The 27,416-nt window shown below is 39.2% G+C and overlaps 2 protein-coding genes across 2 annotated transcripts; one reads left to right on the top strand and one right to left on the bottom strand.

Moving 5' to 3' along the window:
- Window positions 1-3,429: 3,429 nt before the first annotated feature.
- NSA2 (NSA2 ribosome biogenesis factor) lies at window positions 3,430-9,048 on the bottom strand. Its single transcript, XM_014886634.2, has 6 exons — window positions 8,979-9,048; window positions 8,585-8,772; window positions 6,863-7,013; window positions 6,347-6,526; window positions 5,106-5,298; window positions 3,430-3,698 (listed from the first exon to the last, which is right to left on the bottom strand). Exons 1-6 carry the CDS (start codon window positions 8,979-8,981, stop codon window positions 3,631-3,633), a joined length of 783 nt encoding a protein of 260 aa, XP_014742120.1. The 5' UTR covers window positions 8,982-9,048; the 3' UTR covers window positions 3,430-3,630.
- A 16-nt stretch (window positions 9,049-9,064) lies between these two features.
- Window positions 9,065-27,332, top strand: GFM2 (GTP dependent ribosome recycling factor mitochondrial 2). The gene is made up of 22 exons (XM_014886016.2): window positions 9,065-9,574; window positions 9,789-9,880; window positions 10,167-10,256; window positions 10,775-10,859; window positions 11,848-11,893; window positions 12,844-12,941; window positions 13,950-14,075; window positions 14,481-14,569; window positions 16,873-16,961; window positions 17,202-17,262; window positions 17,360-17,545; window positions 19,341-19,421; window positions 20,179-20,327; window positions 20,840-20,980; window positions 21,061-21,160; window positions 21,684-21,873; window positions 22,945-23,021; window positions 23,522-23,660; window positions 23,781-23,966; window positions 25,438-25,553; window positions 25,796-25,978; window positions 26,446-27,332. The coding sequence occupies exons 3-22, from the start codon at window positions 10,194-10,196 to the stop codon at window positions 26,572-26,574; spliced, it is 2,334 nt and encodes a 777-aa protein (XP_014741502.1). The 5' UTR covers window positions 9,065-9,574; window positions 9,789-9,880; window positions 10,167-10,193; the 3' UTR covers window positions 26,575-27,332.
- Window positions 27,333-27,416: the final 84 nt, after the last annotated feature.

Raw genomic sequence — 27,416 nt, 5'->3', positions numbered from 1 at the left:
GCAAAAGGGTGAGAGAGACCTGCTGAGTCATGAGTTTCAAAGAGGACCCCCTTACTTTTGTAGAAGCACAGAGGTTTGTCGATAATTAGACACTGAGCAAGAGCAGGACATGGATTGAGATGGGGGCATACAAAGGTTGGCAGCACTTCTCCAGAGCCAAACATCCTTGTTCTGGCTTCTGGAAATAAAGCACAACACAGTACAGAGCAGACACAGGAGTGGGGTTGAGGACTCCATGAAGGTTAGGTACACATGTGCCCCAGGACCTGGACACCCCATCACCTGGATCAACTTTTCCTTTTTCCCTTCCCTTTCCTTTTCCCCTTCCCTTTCCTTATCTCTCTTCCTTTTTACCCTACCCTTTATTCAAACTCCACTGGTGTGTCTAGGGAAATCAGGAGCTAGCATACCAATTTCCATACTAAGTATGGGATTTTGAAGATCTCTGACTTTTGTCATTCTGTTCAACCACAAGCACCTATGAATCTTGGATGATTCCTTCTCCCTACAGATGGGACACCAAAGCTTTCCAAACTCCTGATAGAGCATGACTGAGTCCAGTCTTAGTTCTGGACTTCATCAGTTTATCTGTAAACCATTCGATCACTGGCAGCACTCAATCATCGACTAGTTTAACATTTATGAAGAGATTCGATAGGATTTACTCAACAATAATTTAATTATAGATCTGGGATGGCAATGCTTATACTTGCTACAGGGTGTTTAAATCAATTCACAGATATGTGAGTCTGTATATGTACAAAGATAAAGATGCCTACTAAGGTTCCCCTTGATTTCAGTGAAATACTCGAATGCCACTGCATTTCTGAAGGAATGAGGGTTAAGTACTGTGGGGGGGAACTATCAGCCCAGGCCCCATTGTCAGTTTTTGGCACTGGTCCTCTGAGTATCACAAACTGTAGTCATGTTGTGAGTTGGTGAGCTGTGGGAACTGTTCCACTCAGAAAAGCCCACTGCGGGCATTAAGCCCAGGAGAGTTTAAAGGGCCTCACTCAAGATCATTGTTTATAGCATTGCAAGTTGATTGACTTTAGACATCAGTTAATCTTCATCCTGGCTCTAAGTAATTACCAGAATTCTTCAAAAATCCAGTAATAATAATAGTGTTCCCCTGGCTATGATTCGGGAAAGCAATATTTGGAGCTTATTGAGGTGGCTAATAATCTCTTGTGCCCATCCTTAGTTAGGCATCAGAAATTCCCATTTATGGAGTGTTTCTGGTAAGCTCAAGGGGAGTTTAACTGTGGAGGAATCATTAATCTGGGCAAATACCTAATGAGATCGTAGAGCAGCCTGTGGAGGAGGCGGAAGCCATGTATCACTGCAGGATATAAAGATGGATTAAGATTCAGTGGTGCCCAGTTGAGCAAAACCTGGAATATAGTCAATTCTATTTAAACAAAAAACAATTTAAACTAGAAGTAATCAAATGCTGGATCAGGTTGCTCAGAGAGGTGGTGGAATTGCCACACACAGACATACTCAAATCTGCTGTAGATGACTGCTGGCTGCATAAACTGGAGGAAATTTATTAGGGCTTGGCTAGTAATTTGTGCTAAAAGCTCCTGGGCTGTAAGTGAAGTACTGTTTAAGAGTAAGAGTATAAAGTGGTGAGTGTGGTTATTTATAGTGATAAAATACTTCTGTTTACCACTAAATCCATGACTGGAAGGTTACCAATTTATTTATGCACAACAGTGCTGAAGGCTTCCGGTTTAGAAGTAGCTTTTGATTCTTTTATTTCAAGAATGCAAACTAAATATACATTGATCAGCTGAGGCTTGTGACCTTTAGTTTCTCTTCAGTATTTCTCAAAGCCACCAAAATAGCTACAAATAGTTGTAGTATCAGGACTGCCAGACCATTTTCAAAGTTCTCATCTTTAAACCCTTTTAAATTCATACATTTAAATTTCTGAAACTGTTCTCTTGCTTGAAACTACAGTGCTACACTCTCCTACTTTCATTCATTCCAATAATGCAGTCGTGGAAACGAAGGGGAGAAAGGCAAGAAGTAAGGGGGCGGGTGGAGAGCAGCTGCCCTTCTGGTTATCTTTCATCCTGCTCTGTGGTGGAGCATCCCTGCTCCTTTTTAGCCAGGCAGCGCTGCGAGCTGACAAGTGCTTGTTGGGCCACAGCCGTGACTGAACAGCACCAAAGCCCCGCTCCTCTTGGGCCCATCAGGAACTGTCCACTCCCACGAACAAGCTCCTGTTTTGTAATGAACAGCTTTGGAAACTGTTTCTCTTGCCTGACTGATGTAACATCTTTCAAAGACAGTGGCAACCCAAACTGTGGCCAGGATGAAACATTGTTACAACTAAACCCACTCTCTAGCAGCCCATAACCGGAGATCAAAAATAAGATTTCCTGAGCTCTCCTGAGCTGCAGCAGCTGCAACCAGCAACTTCCGAGTGGGGCCTCTCAGAACCAGCTAACTCTTGTTTGCTGTATTCACAGGATTGCTGAACCAGCATACTCTGCATCCAGAGTGAGCGTTTCACGACCTTGGAGGGGAATGTTTCACAGGTACTTTGCACTGATTCTGTGTCTGTGTGCATGCATGTGCACATATGCTACAGCAAATCTGGGAGAAATGCTGCTTTCTTAGATACCTAAATATCTTAGATATCTAACTAAATTAGGCCTATAATGTAAAGATAAGCTAAGTTAAATGTTGTCAAGTGTTTTCTTCTGCTAAGTCATGAAGTAATAAGTAAGTTAGGTTAAGTCCTTTTAAGTGTTATTCCTCTGCTAAAATGTTAAGTTGTAAGTTAAATTATGAGTAAAGTTTAAGGTATAAGTTAAGTATGGTTAAGTTTGAGTGCTGTTGGGCTTTTAGGCTGTTTTCCTTTTTATCCTTGCCCTTTCTATCCTTTTGTCACACGTGATTTACTTGATTTTGTTTCTTGCTTTGTTGCATTGCTTTGTCCTTAGTGTGCCTTAACTGTCTTGTAGAAGTAGAGCGAATCTCGCCAATAAACTTTGTTGGGCTGTTGCTTAATATTAAATGTTTTTTTCTGGTGCCCTTGCCAGTGATTTTTAAAGCAATTTCAAACACTCATTTGTAAAACATATCCCCCATTCTCCCCATGTTTTCCCAAGACCATGATTCTGCAGGAGCAAGTATCAAACTTAGTGCTTAATTTCTAATGTCAGTCTGCAGGAAGATTCCAGCTGCAGCCTCCCAGCTCTTCTGCTTTTCCAGAAGTCGAATACAAATTAGCATGCTCCTCTGTACTTTTAGTTATTACAGCACAATATTGAGACAATGGCTGTATTTCCCATATGGGAAATTTCCCCTATGGGAATGTGACCTGAATTAGGTACAACATACCTAAGCAAGGAAACTGCTACTGTAAAAACACCAAGAAGGTATAGATCAAATCCATACCACATGAGCAAAGCATAAAAATTAAATCTCTTTATTTGGACAATGTTCAGCTGAGCAAACATAAATATAAAAATGTGAGCAGTTGTTTCTGGTTGAAGTTCCTCATCGGCTTGTGGGGCCACTGTTCTGGAATGGCTGAAGGTTCCAAAGATTTTGTAAATTTCGGTAAAGTCCACTTGTTTTGTAGGTGCCTATATCCCATGCTTGGTATCCAATTTAAACAAGCAGAATTGCATTAATACAGCCATCATTTTCTGGATTGTTAGTTACTTGGGCATATTTCCCTAGAGAGAAAAGAGAATTACATGTGTACAAAAACTGGAAGTAATTAATATGGATTAGATGTTTCTATGTTTGCAAATTCAATCAACAAGTCGCTAAAGTACAGGAAATCAAATGCATTCTGAAATCTAAATCTACCTTCTACTGAGGTGTAAACTTAAGTTCACAAAACATTATATTCAAGCTCCGTTTTATAAATAGATCATTTAGAGTTCTGATATAATAAAAAAAAAATTCTTAGGTTTCTTGCTGTCCAAGTGAACACCTCTCTTAAACGAAGTCAGTCTGATCCTATGAAGATCACAGAATCACAGAATATGCTGAGATGGAAGGGATGCATCTGGACTATTGAGTCCAACTCTTGGCCCTGCACAGGACATCCCCAAGAGTCACACCAAGTGCCTGAAAGCATTGTTCCAATGCCTCTTGAACTCTGTCAGGCTGCTGCTGTGACCACTTCCCTGGGGAGCCTGTTCCAGTGTCCAACCACCACAGCCTAGGTGAAGAATCTTTTTCCGATATCCAGCCTAAACCTTCCCTGACTCAGCTTCGTGCTGGTACCTCAAGTCCTGTCACTGGTCATGAGAGTGAAGAGATCAAGGCCCGCCCCTCTGCTTCCCCTCTGACGCTGCTGCAGACTGCAGTGAGGTTTCTCCTCAGTTTCCTCTGCTCCAGGCTGAACAAACCAAGTGACCTCAGCTGCTCCTCATAGAGCTTCCCCTCCAGACCCTGCACCATGTTTGTGGTCTTGCTTTGGACACTCTCCAGTAGCTTTCTATCTCTCTTATACTGTGGCAGCCAGAACTGTCCCCAGCACTCGAGGTGAGGCTGCCCCAGTGCAGAGCAGAGCGGGACAATCCCTCCTTTGCCTGGCTGGTGATGCTGTGCCTGATGTCCCCCAGGACACAGGTGGCCCTCCTGACTGACAGGGCACTACTGACTCATGTTCAACTTGCCATCAACCAGGGCCCCCAGATTTCTTCCATGGCACTGCTTTCCAGCCTATTCCACCCCACCCAGTCCATATACACAACCATGACTGCCCCACCCCAGGTGCAGAATCTGTTGATGAGGCTCCTACATAGAACTTCCACTGCAAATGTAATTCAATTGTTCATGATTCATATGGTTACAGACTGGTGGCATTGCTCAATATGGCAAACAGGCAAGAAAGCTGAGTCTTCGTTCTGTATTTTATCTAATTTGATTTTGGAAGTGTGAATAGAAAGCCTGACACTTAAAGCCTGTATTTTTAGAGTTGCTATTAGTTGCTTCTGCTACAGCCCAAACCTAACTTTTAAAAATGGATCAATTATGACTAGAGGATGAGGTCTTAACAATATATGATGCAATGAAGACTAAAAACTTTTAAAAGTAGTTCTGCAGTATAACTAGTTAAACTTACTTACCCCAGATAACTTTGCCCCCTTGTGTCACAAGGCCAAGCTCACTCACGTTCACCTCAATGACGGTACCCTTAGTAATTACTCCCAGTTGTGTATACAAAGGAGATGATGGATTCTTTTTCACACCAAGGATAGGTAGGCAAAAAGTAGCTTTAAGTTCAGGGTGTGTCACATGTGCCTTCTTGAAACGTAAGCCCTGTTGCATGAAATGTTAAAATGCATAGTGTTAATTTGCTTTAAACACTCACAACTGATCTAGTTAAACACTTTGATAATTATGTCCCCATCTTTATGTTTAGAGAGACTGGGAAGAATGAATCAACTTAGAATACAGAATGCCATCTGCCTATTGTAGATTGCCAGACTTATTTTAAAACCCGACTAATGACAAGATAAAGCTTTCCATTTATGTTTTCAGGATGTTAATTTTTAGTAGTAGCCCAACAATAACACTTGTTACCTTGGACAATTTCGGTTCCATGAAAAAAGCATGGCAAAACATGAAATACCCATCTCCTACACCACTTTTTGTCTACCTGCACTTCATAGAGGGTACTTTACCATTATGTACCATAAATTTTTCTGTGTCAAAAACCTTTCCTGGGCTGCTGTGTAAGACCATCAAACTAGTAGTGAAGTACAATTCAACAGGCAGTCTGCACAGTGATTGTTAATTCCTGCAAGGGAATAGGAATGAGTATAAAAACAACACTATCTTACTGAATCCAGCCTTTCTGCCTATGGGCTGCCAGGCTGATAGAGCCCAGGCACTGCCCCTGCAGATGTGTAATTAAAGGTCAGGCTGGAGGCACAGCTTTTCCATTGCATCCAGTCACAACTGTGCTTCAAGCTTACTTAAGCCAAAAAGATGGAATTCTGAAGTTCAGAGTGGGCTTCTGCAGTTCAGAGAATTACAGCAAAAATGACACCTCCATCCTTAAAAGCTATACAAAGTACCTTTGATAAAGATTTTCCCATGCTAATTTGAAAGCATGTAGCTTTAACTTGCTGGCACCATCTGAGTTATAGGAGTAAAAGCAGGTATTTCACATAGACTGGGACTGCAGAGGCATCTCCCCATGCTATTAGAGGTTTATATTTTTGCAAGGAAACTAACAGGAATGTTCTACATGAGTAATGATTAAGTGCATTATCATACAAGAAAGCCTATTCACCACAGAAAATCAAAGCAGTAAATCAAAAGAATAATTACTTAAATGTTCTTTAAGGCTCTAAAACATTACCATTGGTCGAATGAATCGCTCGTACTTAGGAGGCTTCCTAGTAAAGCCATCTCCAACAAAACAAACTTTTGTAACCATCCTCTTCCATGCCTTCTTCTTTCTCTTTCCTGTACGAATCACCTTTAAAACTTCTGTTTCTCCTTGTGCACGAACCTTTGGCACAGGAACCTCCCACTTTCCCTGAAAGGAGGGTAAAACAAAAAAAGGTCATTAGTCTTACATGTCACATTGTTAAATGAAAAGGGGGAAAAACCAAAGCATAAAATCAAATTTCTGTAAAGCACAGAGGTAGATCACAGTTGTTATGCAACTCATAGCCCACTTATTTTAATTAGCACTTAAAAGTTCCAAAAATCAAGATACTGCATATGCTCACATTGTTCTAAACTGTTCAGTTACTCAAAGTTTCATGCTTTAATTAGCGTTTGCTTGAAGGCTGTTAAGTAATCTGAGCACCAGCAATACAAAGTGGTCATTGTAACACGTTAATTGTCGGTATTTGATACATTTACTTACAGCTTTTTCTTTTCTTTTTTGTTTGATCATGTTAGAGAGGACCTTGGCCCGGGACTGGCCCTCTCTGTCCAGCAGGTATGCTGGTACAGCTCCTTTGGGTGTTTTTTCATCACTCTTTTGCTTGGTATTTCTCTTCTCATGCATTTTAATGCTGCAAAAAAAGAAAACCAATATTAACAGCACAAGAAAAAATACTTATTTTTAGATGCACCATCTCAACTTAGCCTATGCCTGCTCAAATTTTTCTTTAAGAGATATTTGTGAAGTATTATTTATATTTAAGGAATAATACTAAGTAATTTTCAAGTTAGTACACTACTCACTTCACTTAATCTTGTCACTTCCTACCAGTACAGGAACACAAGAGAGACATGCACATCTTTAAGGAATTTCTGAATGAGCTAAAGCAAACAGCCAAGCACTTTGAGAGATGGCAGCCTTCCTCTCTGATGACAAAAAAACCATTCTACTCCTCTTTTGAGATTTGATGGCAATGCTCACATATGTGACAAATGTGTGTTTGTAAAAGGAGCCAAATCTTAATTTTGAGGTCATTTACTGGGGGGAAGAAAAGACCTACAAACTAATAACGGGTTAGAAAACTCATTATCTTTAAAAATAGCAGAGGAAAACAGCTATCTACTCTTTGAAACCAGCAAAAACAACACAAGTCTCATTAGCAATTAATAAGACTGTTAATGATGCCTAGGCAAAATATAATGCTTGAGCTACACAAAAAGCTGGAGATATACAGAAAGAAGTAGTTACTTTGTAACAGGGTATATGAACAAAGTGCATTTTAGAAATAGGCAAATTTATCAGAACAAGCTAACTGCAAAAAGCTAACCACTGGCTATTTGAGCTGACAATCTTACAGAGCAAGCACAGGAAGCAGGGATGAAAAGTTCAAGCCCGAGGAAGACTTATGAGCCTTCATCAGAAACAACCACCAGGAGGCTGACGACCACTTGGTGCAGAAACCATGCATGTGCTACAAGTGCTTACATAATAAGGTAATCAGAAAATACGTTGCAATTTGAAGGTTAGGAAAGTATAATGTGCACATTAAGTAAGAAAAGTATAAAAGCTAGTATTGTGCAAAGAATGGACAAGTGAGTTTGTGGCAGAGCTATTCCCCTCACTTCTAGCATCAAATAAACAATACCTGCTCTATAGGCCTTATACTATGGAGTACTGTTTTCTTGCCTAGTTTTCAGGCATCATTAACAGCTTTGATTTCAAGTTCTGGATAACAGACAAAATTTACAGAAAAATGCTTTTATTTGTCTATGATTGACACTGTTTATCCTTGAAGACAGGTCTTCTGCTTAAATACTGCATATGCTACTGTATATTGTCTATTAACCATTTAAAAAAGCGTGGTGCCTCTTGCCACACTAACACAGCAGCTGATATAAAAGCTCCAAGGAAATGCATTCCCTTTTTTTGTCATGATTACACTAGTCATGGTTACTGCTCATCAACACTTCTCTCAGGGAGTAATTCTAGCAGCGGAATTGTTAACATCCATTTAAAAGAGAGGGACTCTGAAATGTATTTGCTGCGGCAAGGCCCCCTTTTCCTTCTGCAGCCTGATCGCTATTTAAGACCATAACATGTGACCCAAGCAATGGTGAGCTCTTTGTAACAGTATCAACGTTTCGTCTCATCCTTCAAGACTCAGGATGACGGGACGGTATCAGAGAGGAGGCGGGCACTTACGTCTTTTTCATCTGTATCTTTTCGGCATGCCGCTGTTTATGGTACAGCTTCGCCTTCAGGCCGATCATCTTCTTGGCCTTACGGGATCGCTCGTGCGCCTCTCGGCCCTCCTTCTTCCTCCGTTTCTCGTGGTAGTCCAGCCGGTAGCCATAGCGTTTGCGGTGGAGCTCGATGTGCTCGTTCTGCGGCTGTGGGCACAAAGGCAGCAAGGTTAACAGGCACGGGCGCCCGCGGGGCAGGGACGGTGCCTCCGCCACACGCGGGGAGGCGGCGGCCCGACGGCGGCATCCTCACTGCAGGGCCCACCCTGCCTCCCGCAGCCTTTCCATCCCTCCCCTGCACAGCCGTTTGCGTCCCGCCGCCCCAGCCCCGCTCCCGTGTCCCCGGCTCCCACCATGTCGGCAGCCCCGCGGCCTCCTCCGCGGCGGAAAGGGCGGGTCGCTTGGGAAGCGGCCCCGGCTGGAAACGCTGCCCCATGCCGCTTTGGTTCCTCCCGGCGGAGAGGCGGCGGTCCGCATCGTCCGAGGGCTTTGCTTTGTGCCGGGCTTGGCGGGGTCGAAGAGAGAGGGAGAAACGGAACGAGAGAGAAAGAAGAGGCGCTTTTTGCTGCTTGGTCTGTCAGGTTGTGGCGGGAGAGCGGAGAGCGGGAGGGAGGCGACGTAGCGGGGGAAGGAAAAAGCAGGTTGCCTTCCGGCGGCTGTGCTGACAGGGGCAGCGCCCGCGCGGTGCCGGCCTAGGCCGTGTGGGAGGTCCGGGGGACAGAAGCTGGCCCGGAGTCGGCGCTGAAACGCCCCAGAGGTTCGTAACGCGGCGAAGAAGGCCGTGTTGCTTTCCAGAGAGCCACCGGGGATCGGCCCCTGGCGGCGCTCGGCTTGAGGACTCGTCACGGGCAGCGTGAAGACACCGCGCCCGTCCCGTCCCGCTCCCTCGGTCAGCGAAGCGCGCCGGCGCCGTCAGGAGACGTGCGGCTCGCAGGATGAGGGAGTGGAGGTGAGCGTGTGCGCTGAGCCGCCTACTCTTTACTGTGAAACTACTACAAAGCATAAAGTCACGGAAGCTGGACAGTGACATCTCCTCAAATAACCAGCAGTCATCTAGGAATGCTTTTGATGCTGCTGCACTTGGGTTTTTTGTTGCAGTGGTTTTTGGCTATGCTTATAAGGTCATAGTACTTAATATTTTCTATTGTTTCCGACCTAAATAGGTACTTCGCCTTGCAATCTTTTCTTCTTCAAGACTAGAAAAGCTATTTGCACTTTACTCACCAGTAATCGATGCTCTGGAGCTTATCTGAAAGTGAGTGTAAACTCTGATTTTCATTATTCTGCTTTAATGTTTCCTTGAGAAATATATTATTTCCATGAGAAATATATTTGGTGTTTGTGCATTTATGCCGCATTGTTATGTAGCATTATTATTACAGATCTGACACTGATTTAACTTTCAGAGTAATAACCTGAAAAATACTAACCCGAATTCCCATCAAAAAGAATGAAGTTTTGTGATTAAGTAATGTCAAAGGAACATAGTTAGACTGTTTCCTGCCACAAACATTTTGTGTAACATTTACTTACCTTGCCAGGGAACACCTTTAGAGACAGGAGCCAGAATGTTGAGAATTATGGGGAAATTTTCAGAGTATGTGTTGAAGTCATCAAGTTTGTGCAATAAGGTAAGCTTTTCCCCAATTCTGATACTTCCTCTGTGAGGAAGGGGTTATTCTGGGTAAACTTTTTAAACTGGGATGTTGGTTTTTGTTTGGGTTTTTTTGTCTTTAACAGTTGGCCTCTAGACAATGTGTACTTTCATGTTGGAATGGGGCTTCAGAATTGGGAATTGAAATTGTAAATTTTTTGAACTGCTTAACTCTTGTCATTGTTAAATTATTTACACAAATAATTAGATATATTAAATTTTTTTTGCTATTGAAAAATATTTTGATGGTGCCACAAACTTTTGCAGAATATCCCAAATATTAATGGGATCAAATTTGGTTCCAACCTCAGTGTGGGCATCATCTTCAAGTATCTGCTTTTAAGTAGTTGGTATTTCCACCTTATAGAAATACCTGACAACGATATCTGTTCCTGTAGATTTTTTTAGTTTACTTTTCTACAACCGCCAAAAATGTAGCTACAAAGTAGCTAGTTGTAACAATAAACATTCTATATTATTCTTTTTTCTTTCTAGTACATGTATTTCAGAAATACAAAAATGAGAGTCATGACTGCACCACAGCAAAACTGCAGTCTGAGAAACTACAGTTCTCCACCAGGTATAAGTTTATGTTGTTTTCTTTATAATAAGGATTAATTTAAAATTGAGTAAGAATAAAAAGTACTTTCTGTATACTTTATGTTTTATTGTATTCTTTTGGTCATTCTTTATAACATTTAGTGCATGAAACATAGGTAGTGCTTAAACGGCTCAGAGACTGAAGAGTTTTGTGTTGCTGCTCTTTTCTCAGTAGATTCACAGTATAAAGCCTTTAGAAAACAGTAATAGGTACATGTTATAAAATGTCAGTTGTGAAGTGTGCTGGAACCCCTCATTAATGGTCCCTGTAAGATGCTACTTTAGTGTGTCTCTGTATCAGACTGATGGTCTGTAGGTGGTGAAGGAATGTTAGCTTAAATATTGTTGAATTCTGTGTGGCCTATCAAAGATGAACTGTAGTACTATGAGTGTTCCTGAAACACAACTTCAAAAACTTGAATAACTGAATTTGGATTAGTTTCATAAAAAAAAATACTGTGACACTTTATTTTCCAGCTGAACTGTGTGAGAAAGAATATATCTTGCAAGAAAATAGCATTTAAGACTTCCTAGTCCCATATTTTTTCCACACAGGTCAGCTTGCCTTTTGTCCCTGAGAATTACGCTGTATAGCTTTAAGGCTTAAAGGAGAAATACCTTTTCAAATTTATTGTCTAATTACCAGTTCAGATGAATGTCAGCATTACAGTTGTCTTGAACTGAGGTATGCTTCTGCAGAGTAAGAGGATACTTTCCTGTGTTGGCTTTTCCCTGTTGTTTCTAAAATACAGCTGTTTTTGCAAGCTTTTTTTTTTTTTTTTGAGGTGGGGAGAGGTTTATTTAAAAGTAAGTACCTGTCTTTAAAAAACTGAGGTGGTACAGATTACAAATTGTCATGACTTATGGCTCTAAATCTTTTTTATTAAATAAGATTTTTGTAAGTTTTCTTAAATATATTTCTACACTTGGTTCTGTCTGAAAAGTTGTTTCATTTTGTTTGTTTCCAGGAGATGTTAAGTCTCTGCATTCTGTCATTAATCCTCATATATCCAGGTACATCAAGCTAGTTTATTGTTGGGATGTAACTTCAGTCAGAGCAGTTGATGTGATAAAGAATTGTAGGTTGTTGCCACACCTGTCTCATGTGCATGTTTAATGTAAAGTCAGTACTTGCTTACCTTTACCGTTTCTATATAGAGTGCTTGCTGGTGGCAGAGTGGTCCTGTGCTGTCTCTTGCTTGCACCATCATAACCAAGAGCAGGCTGTTAGGGAAGGTCCAAATCCATGGTGTTGTTGGGAGCTGAAGAATGGGGAAGGATGTCTTGGCAACTAGACGTCCACAGTGGGCAAGGGTGTGTGCTTTGTGCTCCTGGGAGCACTGTGCCATGTTAGATGAGGGCAAGGCAATTAGGGGACAAGCTGCCAAAGAAGTGCCTTAGGGCTGAAGTTCCCTTGGAAGGCTGCTGAGGGGAGGGTGTCCCCGAGGGGGAGGTCAAGCCAGCATTACTGGTGAACGTGGGGGCAGATCGTAAGCCTGTGCTGCGCAGAGCAAGGGAAGCAGTTCTGGAAGCTACTGGTGAGGTACTTCAGGAAGGAAGAGTAGGCTGAACCAGATCAAGGACAGCTTCATGGGACCTTGGATGTTCTGTATTTGGGGCGTAAAGGATATATATGCAGTAGGTTGTTGAGGGCACCAGGTATCAGGGATTGGGATAGACAAGAGATGGGAGGGGCTGTAGGGAGGGCAGATGGATGAGCATGAGCACAAGAAGGAGCTTGGAAACCTGTTGCAACACTGTTCAATAAGCGTTGAAGAAAATCCATCATATCAATACTGACGTTCTTCAGTGTTAAAATATACACTGTATCAGATATGCAGCAGAGGAGCAATGCTATTAATCTGGTGTGCTATTCTTGGGGAATATTAACTGTTTATGCAAATAAGAATTATCACAAGATTTAAAAATTACTGCACTAACCACAATGTTTTCACTTTATGCAGAATCCGAAACATTGGCATTATGGCCCACATTGATGCAGGCAAAACTACGACAACAGAGAGAATGCTGTATTATTCTGGGTATATAAGAGCGCTTGGAGGTTAGAAGTACTTTTTGTATTTTAGTAGGTTTAAGAAATTTAATAGTGTACAATTACATGCAGTACAGTTACAGTACAGTTGGAATGCCTCAGGCAGTTGTTCCAAAGTTGTGCTGCAGTTTAATGGAATTTTAGTGCATGTTTCTTTGTGTACTAAAGCGGTTTTGCTTTCAGATATCACAGGTTGATATTTTTCTTTTACTTTCAGCACATTATATTTTGTTTAACATCTAGTTAGAGAATCTCGTTATTTTACTGGTTGCTCATTGGCCATTCTGGTAGAACAGTTTGTTCAGTTCTTTTGACCTGTGAAGAAACCAGAGTAACAAAAAGTATCCATTTCTTTTGAAAGCCATGGCACAGGAAGAATTCCTTGTTACACCGAGTTTAATAGGATTCTTCAAGATTGAAATGGCCACAGCAGCTTCTCTGTGTTTCTTTACGACCTTTTAAATTTTATGCTGTGTTCTCTACTGTATATGACAGATAGAAGATGTTAGGCTTGTGAAGTGGTTGAACTTGGGTTTCTGCTTATTTAAAAATTTGAACAGCTTCTCGTGTTATTAAAAAGTAAGCAAAACCCAATGTCTTACTTGTTGGTTTGTTTGTTTATACTTTACTTTTTATTTAATTACCTTTTGATTACCAAATTTCAAAATGTCAGTCACATTCCACACAGTGAGTGCAGCCAGGGTTTTTAAAGCTGTAGTTTGTTCATGGTTTTGGACTTTATTTAGTTTTTAAGATGTTGCTGGTGTTACTAGGATTAAGAACAACAAAAAGATTGTTGGAATTGCTTGTCTTTGACTTGCAGGGCGTTTATTCCTAGGAAAAGGAGGCTGGGTAAATTACTGGCATTTTAATGTTTTTAAAAAGACTAATTTTCATAGCTTATATGTATATATATATGTAAAAGGGACTATTTCCAACTCTATCTTGACATCTGTATTCAAAGGTGATTTCAGATTCTGAATTGACTGCCTACCCAATCCTGCTTCCTGTTTGCAGATGTTGATGATGGAGACACGGTGACAGATTTTATGGCACAAGAGCGGGAACGTGGTATTACCATTCAGTCTGCTGCTGTTACATTTGACTGGAAGGACTACAGAATCAATTTGATTGACACCCCAGGTACTGCTCTTTAGTTGAACTCATGGTGTTAAGGGAGAGAGGGTGAGGTAGATTGTCACAGAGTGTCTTTGTCTTAAATATGGTGCAAAATTTAACTGGTTTAATTGCATCAGTAAAAATGCCTATACTAAGGTCTGTTGAGCTTTGGATAATTATTGTTAGCTGATTACAAATCTGGCTTACATAAAGAGAGCTCAGATGTTTCCACATTAAATTCTTCTCAGTTCTAGGAATGCATTATAATAATCTTGTTTATTTCAAAGACTGATAGGTGTATTTCCCTGCAAGTAAAGAAAAAGTTGTTTTGACGTTACTTGAAATAAAAAAAAATTGTTTAAATGTGTAATGACCTGTTGATGTTGTCTGGTTGAATTATGATGCTATAAAAGGAAGATTGTTTTTTAGGCCATGTGGACTTTACAGTGGAAGTTGAGCGTTGTTTGAGAGTCCTGGATGGAGCAGTAGCAGTATTTGATGCTTCAGCTGGTGTTGAGGTAAAATAAACTGTTAAGAGTTTTTTTTGTGTCTGTGTACAGTCTGTCATGGGAAAGAGGAGACATTTTCTCAGACTTTGTGTTTGATTAATCTCTCAGTTCCCCAGGAAAGATGGGACCCTTGTGCCCAGTTCAGTCTGTCAGCATCCCATTATGGGGACCCAGGAACCCTTCACTGAGCAGTCCACTGGATCAGTGTGGTTCAACTGCCTTGTTCAGGGTACCGAACAACACTCTTCTGAGGGGTCCTTAATTGGTCTGTTGGTGCCTCAGAAAGGTCCAGGGACACATGCCAACAGCATAAGAGAGACCCTGGGCCTCCACAGCACAGTATGTTATCTGCTGCCAGCAGATAACTGTTAGCACCCTTTAAGGGACTCAGACTTAACAGTTTATAGAATAACATTACTCATTAACGTAAACGTGATGTTAAAGTTTGAAGATTTCTGGTAATAGAATCTGGCTGCAAAAATGTCTTCAAAGCAATATGGTAGCCAGCTGTAATCCTTAACTAAGATAGCATGATGTAGTCATTCACCATGGATAGAGTACAGTTCTTACTCAGTAGATGTCGCTGTGGGAATGAAGACAAGTTCAGCCTGTTGTCTGATCCCAGAAGTTCCCAGAAGTCTCTGACCTCTCCCCATTTTTAATTTACTTTTATGCTATTTTTGTATTTAGGTGGAGCTTGAGTGACTCATATTCAGTGGGGGATGGTCGTAGGTGGGTAATATCAGTGTTACATCTGAGGTCACCTTTAAGATGAAGGTAGATGTCTGTGATCTTGCCACTGTTCCTGGTTCAACAGCAAGAAATCTTATTTTTTATCCCTTGGTTGAGAGCTGCTCTGTGGCTTATCAGCTAAAAGGTACCATTGAGTTCCCTTTCTTGCAAAGATTTCAACAGAGCCTGGACACAGTGTCTCCACTCTGCTCCAGCCCCCATTTGCTCCTCTGCTCTCCCCAGCGTGTATTGTGTGTGGGAAGTCGGGCATGCTGACCACATCTTATCTGGGGAGTAGCAACTGCTTTTCACCCTGTAATTTCTACAGTTACAAATTCCATTAGATGGTGAAGGTACCTTCCCAGTTTTCTCTGATTTTACCTCCAGTCACTTTCAGTTATTTTCCCACAACATTTAATGACTTAATAAATCAGGCTGAAATAATGTACAGAGACTTTTCTCTGTATTATCTCTCTCAATGCTTTTACCAGAATTCAGTTTCAGGAAGCTGAGCATTTTATTTTAAATCCTGTAGTGCACAGGAATTTCCATGGAAATAAGCAGCAAATAAGTGTGATTACCATTATAAGTTTGGGATGTTTTTGTTGTTTTGTTGCTGTCTTTTAAAAATGTTGATTGAGATGAATGCTTCTGACTAGCTCCACAAATGGAATGAAATAAATATCTGTCAATTTCTTATTTTCCAGTTTCATGTAGAAAATAGGTAGTTTTCAGGCAAGTTTTCTCCTTACCCAGTGGTCTTTTTAACATAGTGGAGAAAAAGTGGAGGCAAGCTAGAACTGGACTTTTTATAGCATGAGATGTTTCAATAGTTCAATTCTGTAGAAAAATTACATGTGAAATCCCGCTTGCAAGGGACATACCTTTTCCTGGATGAGGGATGAGAGAACTCTTAATCACTGTAAGTCACGTTCTTTGACTTGCTACTGGAAAACATTTAGGTGCCATTAAATATGAACCTGAACTGAGTAATAGCTTCCACCCTCAACAACAAAACAATTAGATCTGCTTGTTTTTTGAAAACTCTGTAGCAAATTCTTGCATTAATTCATGTAGTGGTAAGAGGCTATTACTGAATCTGAACTGATTTTTCTATATGCCTGCTTTAATTTTCAAATTAAAATGGAGTGATAAAGATTAAGATAAAGTGCTCAGCAGTACATAAATTGCTATTAAAACTACAGTAATTTTTAGTATTGTATGTGTAGCCACAGAAATGCTTGCCTGTGTGTGCCTAAGTAATTTGGCAATAAAGCATAAAGATAAAGCACAAAGTTGCTACATTACAGAGTTTCCCCCACATATGCTTAGTTTCTCTTCATGTTCCCTTGCCACCATGCCTGCATGCCCTTAGAGGAGAAAAGGGAATGACAGCAGCTGAGAGACAAGATAAGACAAAGCTGCTTGTGGAGTTCATCTGTGATGCTAGGTGCAAGATTGTCACAATACACAGCACAGTTCCCTTCTCTACTTGGAACTCAGACATTCAGCGACCTTCAGTTGGGGAGCATGTAGTTCAGCTGTTGTCACTAATGTTTCAATTTTGTCTTTTGCTTTAGGCACAGACTCTTACAGTCTGGAGACAAGCAGACAAGCACCAGATACCACGAATTTGCTTTTTAAACAAGATGGACAAAAACAGGGCAAGGTATTTAGGCAGTTACTTTAATCAATCTAAAAAGCTTGTAAGAGAATGTCTAGCATTTTCCTGTTAAGCATACAGCAACCCAACTATGTTAATATTGTATACTTCTTTGGTTATGCAAATACATTTTTTTGTAATTCTAGGAGTAATTTTTGCAGTAAATAGTGAATGGTGAGCCTATGTTACTAATATCATACATAATACCAAGTTTTGTTTAACTTAGTATCTGCTCTTTTTCTGTAGTTTTACATATGCTGTTGAGAGCATCAAACAAAAGTTGAAGACAAAACCTTTACTATTGCAGGTAAGCTTAGAAATTAAATGCTTTTTTCCTTTCTTTTGAATGGAACTCCTTTCTTACTTTTTTTTGCAGCTGTCTGAAGTCTCTGTTCTATTTGCAGTTGCCCATTGGGGAAGCCAAGACCTTCAGAGGACTGGTTGATGTTGTGACTAAGGAGCAAATAATTTGGAAACCTACTTCTGATTTGGATGATGGCAAAAATTTTGAGCAAAAGCTGCTGCTGGAGACTGATGATCCAAACCTATTCCAAGAAGTCCAGGATGCAAGAAATACCTTAATAGAACAAGTAAAGTTCTAAAGTAAATACATAATACATTTAAAACCATTACTTAGAGCAGTAGGAAGAAAAGGGACTTCTGGAGGTGTCTGGTTAAGTGAACTGCTTAAAGCAGGGGTGACTTCAACACTAGGTCTACTTGTTCAGACTTATTCAGTTGAGTTTTCAAGTCAAAGGATGATGATTCTCGTGTCCCAGTGCTTGATCATAATTTCTTAATGTCCAATGGGGATTTACTGTGTTGCAAGCTGAAACAACCATGCTGGTGCTTTCCTTATGTATCTCTGAGGAGAATCTGATTTTGTTTTCCCCAAAGCAGGCCCACTACCACTATTTCAAATAGTAAGAGAAAGTATTTGCATCCTGCTTTAGCCTCTTCAAGCCAGAAAAACCCATCTCTCTGGGCCTCCAGCTGCTCTCCAGCCCTATTAGTGGTTTTCCAATGGAGTTCCCACAATTTTTCAGTCTCTCTTGTACTGGGGAAGCTAAAAGCAGACAGCGTCTACTGTCTTAGATGCCAAAATATATTTGGTACATTCACACAAAACCTGACAGATGTGACTTGAAACCTGCAGGGTATCCATGCTCTTCTGAAGTGACAGCTAGAAGCTGAATGGGATGTTGCAGCCTGGTCAAAATGGCACTAAATATTGTGTTAGAAGCAGCTCAATCCAATCATAAATGATCCTTTTTGTTGGAAGGGCTGCCTTCCACACAAGTTTGAATAACATTGTGCAAGTTCATGAACAGATGATGCTAGCTTTCCATTTCCTTTGAAATTTGAGAGATGTGTTTTATATTGCTCTTGAGTTCAGTAGAACATATACACAATCTGGTTTTCAAACTTAGTAGGTTTTAAATGGCAGTGTTAATACGCAGCCTTTATCTTAAGAAATGTATTGTCAGTTAGAAAGGTTTGTAAGAACAGTGTTGGTTTTCATCTTTGTTTTCTGGGCCCTTCCTGAAAGAGGAAGGGGTGGACCAGTAGTGTGATAATTGAGATAACCTTGTTTTTATAAAATATATTTTGAAATGCTCTCTATGCTGTTAATATTCCTTATCAGAAACCCTGTAAAACGTAGCATTTTGAATACTGGCCCTTTTTCACACTTAACTTTCACTTAATTAACTGAACTATTTCCTTTATCTCTCATGTTTTAACTATTAACTTGATAAGACTTCTAATTGCTTATCAAGGGTTTATTTCAGAATTTTGCCAATTGGTATTGTAGCCAGTAGGAGGGGGCAAAGTGCTTTCATGTGTTTGGATGTTCTGAGTCTGTGGCAGTGCAGGGATATATGTGAGATGTTTCAGGAGTGAAACTACACATCAAGCTCACTGCTACAATTTGCAAACAGAGACATGCTCTTGGACCTACAAATTCTTGACATGAAGGCCAAATGCCCTTATGCTTGTCTGTTTTTTCCAGCTCAGTATCTATTGGCTTGCAAAGGTTGCATGCTGCTTACTTCAGACTTCACCATATTTGCAGGACTGAAGTACATCAGTTAAACCGTTTATGGCTGTCACTGTATGGCTGGAATTTTTTTTTCCATTTCAAGGAGAAATATAAGCATTCTTTCTCCCACTGATGTCTTGAGAGCAGCTTTTTAAGTGTTTATATTTTCCCCTATCCTTTCTTGAAGCCTTCATTTCCGTAATTTTATATGATTTGAGTTTATAATTGCTGATGTCTTTAAAGGCTTTGTTCCTGCTCTGTAAAGTTTTATATCCTAAGCAAGATATGTAACTTTTTTTGTGAAACTGCAGTATGCCAGATAATAAAGAACTGTTCTGTTGAAGGTTGCAGATCTGGATGATGAATTTGCTGAACTGGTTCTAGGAGAAAATAGTGAAAATTTTGACTTAATACCAGCTGACAAGGTATTTTTTACATTTACAAGTGTTTACTAGCTCATATTGCAAGGGTTTGGGTTATTTTTCCTTTGACACCTGCAAATTAAGATTTTGCAGATTTTTCAATTAAAAATTGTATGTAACATGTAATTAAAATTACATATTAAATATAATTGAAATACAATTAAAATATGTATGTAATATGTAAAATGTAATTGTATGAATTTAGAACAGAATATATTCAGACTTAGTAGGAATTTTATAAAGATGCGCTATGATTCTTAGGCATGCCATTATGCCGGGCATAATTTTAAAATTTAGGTACATTTATTCAGGAAGATGGGGTTTTCTCTTTTTTTGAGCGTTAGACTGCTGCAAAAGAGTTTAGGGAAAGGTGAATGGAACTTTCAAGTAGACTCAGTGCAGTTTGTGACAAAAATAGGATCTCAGCTACTTTTAAATGGCTGGATATTTAGACACTGCATGTTGAAAGGAGTGAGTTACAACATACTGAATTAAAAGGGCTGTTATAACAAGAACAGCAGCAGATCTGTATGAAATGTTTAGAAATCTTAAAACCAGTGTCTTCTGTTTTAGCATCTAAATGTTTGAGTTTATGGTTTGGAGCATGTTAAAAGCAGTGAAAAGAGTTTGGATGAGTGCTGTATTTATAAACATACTTTTTAGCTTTTTGGGGATTGGTTAGCAGTATCTGATAGTTGGAGTGCAACCTAAGGCTAAATTGTAGATCATGCATTAACAGAAAATAATTCCTTTTTTGCAGTTGCAGTCTGCTATCCGTAGAATCACACTAGCTCAGAAGGCCGTCCCTGTCCTCTGTGGCAGTGCACTGAAGAACAAAGGGGTGCAGCCATTACTGGATGCTATTACTCTGTACTTGCCTGCACCTAATGAGCGTTCATACGAGTTTCTGTAAGTACAGGTTAAAAAGGAGATTCAGGAAAAATCAGCAGGAAAACACAAAAGGAGAAAATTAAATATATTAACAAAGCATTCATATTCTTTAAAAATAATGACCCTCTTTATGTATTAAATAGTAGTAGATTTATGGACAGAAAAATACACTTGAGTACTGAACCTGCTTTGGTCAGTTCTACTGGAATTGAATGCATTCATCTCCAATTGTCAAATTTGCACTTTGAAGTCCTTAAGTCTTTTGTTACTCTGAGGACATCCTCATTTTAGAAAAATATGATCTAAGAATCCTGTTTAATATTGTCTGAATCACATCTTACATATCCTATTGGGGCTGGAACTGTTTAGATTATTATTTTTTGGTACGAATTACAGTTTTTGAAAATCTGCCTCCATTAACATTGCAGAAAGAAATATATCACCTCTTAAATAAGTGAAAATCTAGGTAAATGTGAGTATGAATGGATTAATCCTAGAAGTATGCTTTTTGTTATGCTTTTTTTTTGCAGACAGTGGTACAAGGATGACCTGTGTGCCTTGGCATTCAAAGTTCTTCATGATAAATGTCGTGGACCACTAGTTTTTGTTCGTGTTTACTCAGGTTCATTGAAACCACAGTCAGCTGTATATAATATTAACAAAAGTTGCACGTGAGTAAGATAGAGGCGTGGTTCAATGTAGCATTGGAATGCCTGTTAAAGTCCTGAGTAACAGAGGATTTAATTTTCAGAGAGAGAATGAGCCGGCTGCTCCTGCCTTTTGCTGATCAGCAAATTGAAATTCCATCACTAATGCCTGGCAACATTGCCCTGACTGTTGGGTTAAAGCAGGTAATGAAAAATACTGATCCTGTAAAGGAGCTTATTGCACTAGTGTGCTTTCTGCTTCTATGATACTCTATCTCAGATGTGTTCTTGATTATGGTGACATATGTAAACTTGCTTTATTTGAAGTACATTTAGATGTACTTCCTCCTAAAATTAAATACCACAGTATACAAATATCAGTAATTGGAAACTGTAGTGCTGATTGGAAAGGACTGAAAGCTGAAGGTTTATTTTGTTTGAGCTTGTTTTAGTACTGTAACTCTTAAAGTACAGTGTAATGTCACAGAAACCTCCTTTGGGGAAGGAATGATGTTCCAAATCAGTTACCTAAAAGCAACAGTTTCAAGTTCAAATAAATGTGTTTAATGCTTGCTTCTATTAGTTTAATAATTTCTTACTGTCTGAATAGGCTGCATGAATCTCACTTGCACAGATTTTCTAAAATGTAACCAGTTTTGACATACATTTTGAGTTCGGGGTTTTTGGGTTTTATTTTTTTTTACCTAACTTCCATGTTGATCTGTAGAGTGCCACTGGAGATACCATAGTGTCATCCAAGGCTTCAGCCATCGCTGCAGCACGCCGAGCTGGAAGGGATGCTGGGGAAAAGAAGAGGTCTGTGAGTGATGTAGACAGTCTTCTGCTGGCAGGTGTTGAGATCCCTGAGCCTGTCTTCTTCTGTACCATTGAACCACCTTCAATGGCCAGACAACAAGGTACAATGCAGCCACCTACTTGGATGAGTTGCACAAACTTAATGGCCAGTGATCTAATGTGGTTCTTTCTGATGTTTTTTATACTGATGGTATACTTCAGATCATGATTGCCCGTATCTTTTGCTATTACTGGGTCAAGCAGTAGTTTTTGTGTCTAGAAAAGTAGTAGTTCGTCATTTAGAAATGGAGGGATGGAGGTACTCATTCTGAGTTTTGCTGCTGTCCCGAGTACAAATAACTTTGAAATGTTGTTGTTTTTTTTCATTTAGCACTCGCAGTTTTACTCTGTAAAGTGTTTCTATAACAAGACTTCTCTGTGTCTAGTTGGGGTTCATCCTTGCATCCTTACAGTCCTGTAATCTTACTCCTTCCCAACAGTACCTGTATCAGATGGCTTGGTAATTTGACTCTTTTTGGAAATACCCTTTAAATTCTGTGTCTTTGTTCTAACAAAGATGAGCTTGTATGAAGGTGAAAAGAAGGAGGGATAAGTGCCAGTGTACTGTGAACCACTGGGTGTTACTGATTTTGTGGCGTTTGGATGTTTTAGTTTGCTTTTGTTTGTTTGCTTTTGTTGCTTTTTTCCCCCAAAGACTGTAAGGTATGATGAATGCAGTCTCGACTTTTAGTTCATCATTCTGCTGCCTTCCTCAGCAGTTAAGATAATGAGGAATCAGAAAAAAAACCAAAACCCTATTAAAAAAACGAAGAACATTTTCATTTGGACCATTTCATGTCAAACTCTTCTTGAAATACTTAAATAAATCATGTAACAGTTGACATTTTTCTTATCAGTTATTTACTAACTTCATGAATTATTCCAGTCTGTCTTCATAGAAGCACAGAATATCACTCTGAGAATAGTATGTATAATAATTAAATTCAAGCACAGTTAATTTGGGGGATAAAATCAGAAGTTGCTGGTTACTAGTAATTTGACCTGACTTTGCCAAAATCTATGCTCCTCTAGGATTCTTTTGATTGTTTTGAGGAAAGTGATATTTAGGCAATTACTCTGATCTTCAAATTATTGCATTCACTTCAGATATAATGTTTGATATTTCTATACAGACTTAGATAATGCATTGAGCTGCCTTCAGCGTGAAGATCCAAGTTTAAAAGTGAAGCCAGATCCTGACACAGGACAAGTAAGATGAATCTTCTATTGTTCATCTTAAAACATTATTTTAGAACACTAAGACCACACTTCAGTTAGTTCATTTGCATACTGAGATTTTCTTTAATAAAAAGGACTCTCTGAATGTTCCTATGATACATGTACTAGGTTCCGTGTCTTGGACACTTGTGCTTTACAGAGCAGAGGAAGTCAACGTATGTTGACTCTGCATGTTTTTAACAATTCTGTATTTAAAAATATTTTAATTACGTAGTTTTTAAGGTTAGGTAAGATGATCTTTTTTTTATGGCATTCACAGTACTGATAACAACTCTCTCACTTAAATGATTTTTATGTCAGATGACTTAAAGCCATATGTTTCCCTAAGGTCCTTAGAAGTATTATGGCCGTTAGAATTAGAAGCAGTTGTATGAGACAATTTGAAGCATGCAAGTCCTTGCTTGAAGAATTTGTGTTAAAACCTGAGTTTTGTATGTTTTTCCACTTCTCTCTTAATTATCTTCTTACCAGACTATCCTCTGTGGCATGGGAGAACTACACATAGAAATCATTCATGACAGAATCAAACGTGAATACGGAATTGAGACTTATTTGGGACCTCTTCAAATAGCATATAGAGAAACCATCCTAAATGCTGCCCAAGCTAAAGGTAAAATGAGTGAATGGAAGGAGTATCTTGTTTCTGGTTTTGTAGCTTGATTAACTTTAAACAATATATGAGTAACTTTCAGATGAATTTTATGTTTTTTTTTTTTTCCTCCCCCTGCAGATATATTGGACAAAACAGTAGGTGATAAACGACACTGTGTAACTGCAGAGGTAGAGGTGAGGCCCAGGTCTGGAGAAGGAGCAACAACAAAACCCATCATCATCTATGCTGATAATGTCAGTGAAGTACTGCCCAAAGAACTCCTAGGAGCTATAGAAAACGGAATCACAAATTCATGCATTCAAGGTAAAGGAAATGCTATGTTAGCTATATTGGTCTAATATTTTTGTAAGAAGCAATTTCTAGAAGGAAAAACGGCTTGGTAGCTTGAAAACTAAAATACAGTACATATGCAAATGACTAACATAAATATGTAAGGTACAAAGGAAAATTACAAAATGTCTTCAACTACAAAAATTGCCAAACACCTTTTTCTGTATGCCAGGGGAGGTCAGCATCTCTTTGGTTTGCTTTTAAGTTTGATGTCTTCTCAGTCACTCAACAGTAAGCTTGGAATTCTTTTGGTTTATTTTTTATATATATATATATTTTAAATATATATATTTTTTTATATCTGTGATGTAAGAGATAAGGCATTTACTTGATGACATCATGTAAAGCATAGTGATATAACAGAAATGGTTTCATCGGCCAGCATGTATTACACTCTATTACTGTTACTAATGCATTTTTTTGATTTTCAAATATGCTAAATCCATGAGTTTTCAGTAAAAAGCTCTACCTAATTGCTAAGTCTGTGTTTTCTAAAGAACTAAAAGTGTCCTTGACTTTTGATTAAAAATAGGAAGTCTTAAGTAACCTGTGGGCAAAAAAACTGCTTTACAGTAAAATCAATAGTTAGTGGTTTAACAAAGGAGAATTTCTCTTTAAGAACCAGCATGAAGTGATTTTTCAAAGTTGTTTTGTGGAATTCAAAAACATCTCCCATCTTTGGCTGTGGAATCTCTTAAACATGTGCTTTCTTTATGCTTCTTGAAGAAACTTCGGAACTGTCTCCAGCCAAAAATTGATGCCATTAAGTACTTTAAAAAAATAAAAGTACCTGTCTATGTTCTCTGTTAAAAAAAAAAAAAAAAGTGGTTTTTTTTCTCACATGGTTCAGGCCTCACATCTAGTCTAAAAGAGTTTGGTCTGGTTGAGAGTCTTGGGTTGGAGGGAGGTAATCTGCCTAGGACGCTAGTTTATCCTCTATGGAATTGAGTTTTGTTTATGTGTTAGTATCAGGCATTGCTGTGATTATATTGTGTTCAAAAGGAAAACACAGAGAATATTCTGGCTTCTTGTTAAAAACAAAAGTTTTCCCTAGTTTTGCAATGATATCTTGTTCAAGAGACTAGTTTTAGATAATATAATGTATTTAAAAATAACTTTTTGGTAGTGGTTATCTGGATGAGTATATTCTAGAGCTTCCAGTTCTGAAAATTTATCTGTGCTTTTGATAAAAAGAATAAGGAAGTATGAGTCTGCATTCCTTTTGCCCTTCCTCTGTCTCTTTTGGCAAAGTAAAGTAATGACAGAACCTCAAAATGAGGAACATGACCAGCAGCCTTGGGGGGAGGACAGGGAAGGAAAGAGCAAAGAGGAAAGTGAGGAACTTCAAGTTAATTCTGAAAAATTTTGCCTGTGTCTTAATAGTTTCTGAAAGACAAATGAGTTATTTTTTCCCCCTTTATCTCTTCTCCATGGCCTTGCCCAGGACCTCTGCTTGGATTCCCAGTTCAAGATATAGATGTTACAGTGCAATCACTGACAGTGCACCCAGACACCTCGCACACAATGGTATCAGCCTGTGTCTCCCGTTGCGTGCAAAAGGTACAGTGGAACTGTAAGCTGCTGTAAACACAGTAGCATGATCTGCTGCTGGGAAAATAGATGTGTGTCAATATCTGGTCATTGTTCCTCTTTGCATGCCCTTGTAATGCCCTTGCTGGGGAATGTATAACTTTTTCAAGTTCTGAGTTTGAGTCAGCTTCAGTGATGTAAGTACTTACGTAAGTTTTATTTGAAAAAGCCTGTAAGAGTATATCAGTATAACTTCCTTCCTTTCTATATAGGCTTTGAAAAAAGCTGGTATACAAATACTGGAGCCCCTGATGAACCTAGAAATCACAGTAAGTGAAGATCACCTCAGTGCAGCACTTGCTGATCTTGCACAGCGGAGAGGTAATATTCAGGAAATCCAGTCTCGTCACGATAACAGAGTTGTGGTTGCTGCTGTTCCACTAGCAGAAATGATGGTATGTGATTACCTTACCAATGGTAAAACTGATCTTTTTTATGAGCTTTAAAATATTTGGCTTCAGTTTACTTTTCCTTTGTTAGGGATAAGTAAATTTAGAATGGAATTTTAAATATTGTATTTTAATTATTGAAGGTCGGAAGGAAGTTCCCTATGAAGTGAGTAGCTTTTTTATGTCCAATTCAGATTGCTAAACCAGCATGTGTTCAGCTGTAAGTTAGAGAAGTAGTAAACACTATTAAAATAGGCTTTATGGAGAAAAGTTTTTAAAAAATATTTATATTGACTCATGCATGTATTGTAATTCTAATACAGTAGTATTGGGAAGTTAAGTTGCTAGTACACTGCTAGTATACTGCAGTATACTTCTGACACTTTCTCTCTCTGTAGTCTAAGCAGCTTTCTGTGCTAACTTATCTTCCTCTTATCCTAACTTGAGTGATGTGCGTTCTCCATTTTGTCCAGGGCTACTCAACAGTTTTGCGTTCTCTAACATCAGGCTCAGCAACCTTCACATTGGAACTTGCCAGTTATCAAGCCCTGAGCAGTCAAGAGCAAAGTGCACTTCTTCAGAGAAGGATGGGGTTGGCGTGATCTTTACTCTCTAGGAACAGTATTTTCCTATCCTCATGTTAAATATTTTCATATGTATACCCGTGTGTTCGTCTAGGACCAACTGGTGATGGCAAATAATGAGTTAGCAGCTGTATGAACAGATTGCTTGTAACTGTCCACGGAGGAAGGTTCAAGAGACTCCGCTCTGCTGGTATAACCTGGTGATTGCAAAGCAGAGATGCAACCACAAATTGTTGCTTTGCAGATTCTTATCTTGCAGCCATCTGTAATGAGAAGTGATGCAAATCGTCTTCATAGAAATGAGCACTAACTCCACCTTACTGTCCCACTGGGACTGTTTTCTAGTAAATAAGGCTTGTGAAATTTTTGTCTATCACTGAAACAACTTTACAGTTTTGGCACTCTGTATCTTGTTTTCAGCTATATGAAAGGATATGGTTAATAAGCTCTTTACACTGTACAACTTCCAGGTATTACTTTTACTGGTAGGAACCAGTTATGAACCAGAGTTCAGGACTTGGCATAATTTCTACCTGAGTTCAGCGAGTAAGTGAAATGAATACTTCTGCAAATCAAGTAAGATATCTGCAAAAAAAATTACAAGAAAGGCAGTTTTTACAGGACAGTAATTCCTACCTACACCCTGCAATGTGTTGAGAAAGGATTTGTTTGTTTACCTTTAGGAATTAGTGAATTAAGCTATGGGTTGCAATTACCTGGTTACCTAGAAAAGTGGCAAGTGATACTTTGAAATAAAAGAGAAAGTTTACTCCTAACTTAAATAGCGTCTTAGCTTTATTTTTCTTCAAACTTGGAGTGTAAGGAAACTGGAATTAATAACTATGCTATCAAGTTTCATC

The sequence above is a fragment of the Sturnus vulgaris genome, chromosome Z (assembly GCF_052056855.1).
Source record: "Sturnus vulgaris isolate bStuVul1 chromosome Z, bStuVul1.hap1, whole genome shotgun sequence".
Classification (NCBI taxonomy): Eukaryota; Metazoa; Chordata; class Aves; order Passeriformes; family Sturnidae; genus Sturnus; species Sturnus vulgaris.
The sequence above is the reverse complement of the archived record's forward strand: the minus strand, read 5'-3'. Positions and strand labels throughout refer to the sequence as shown.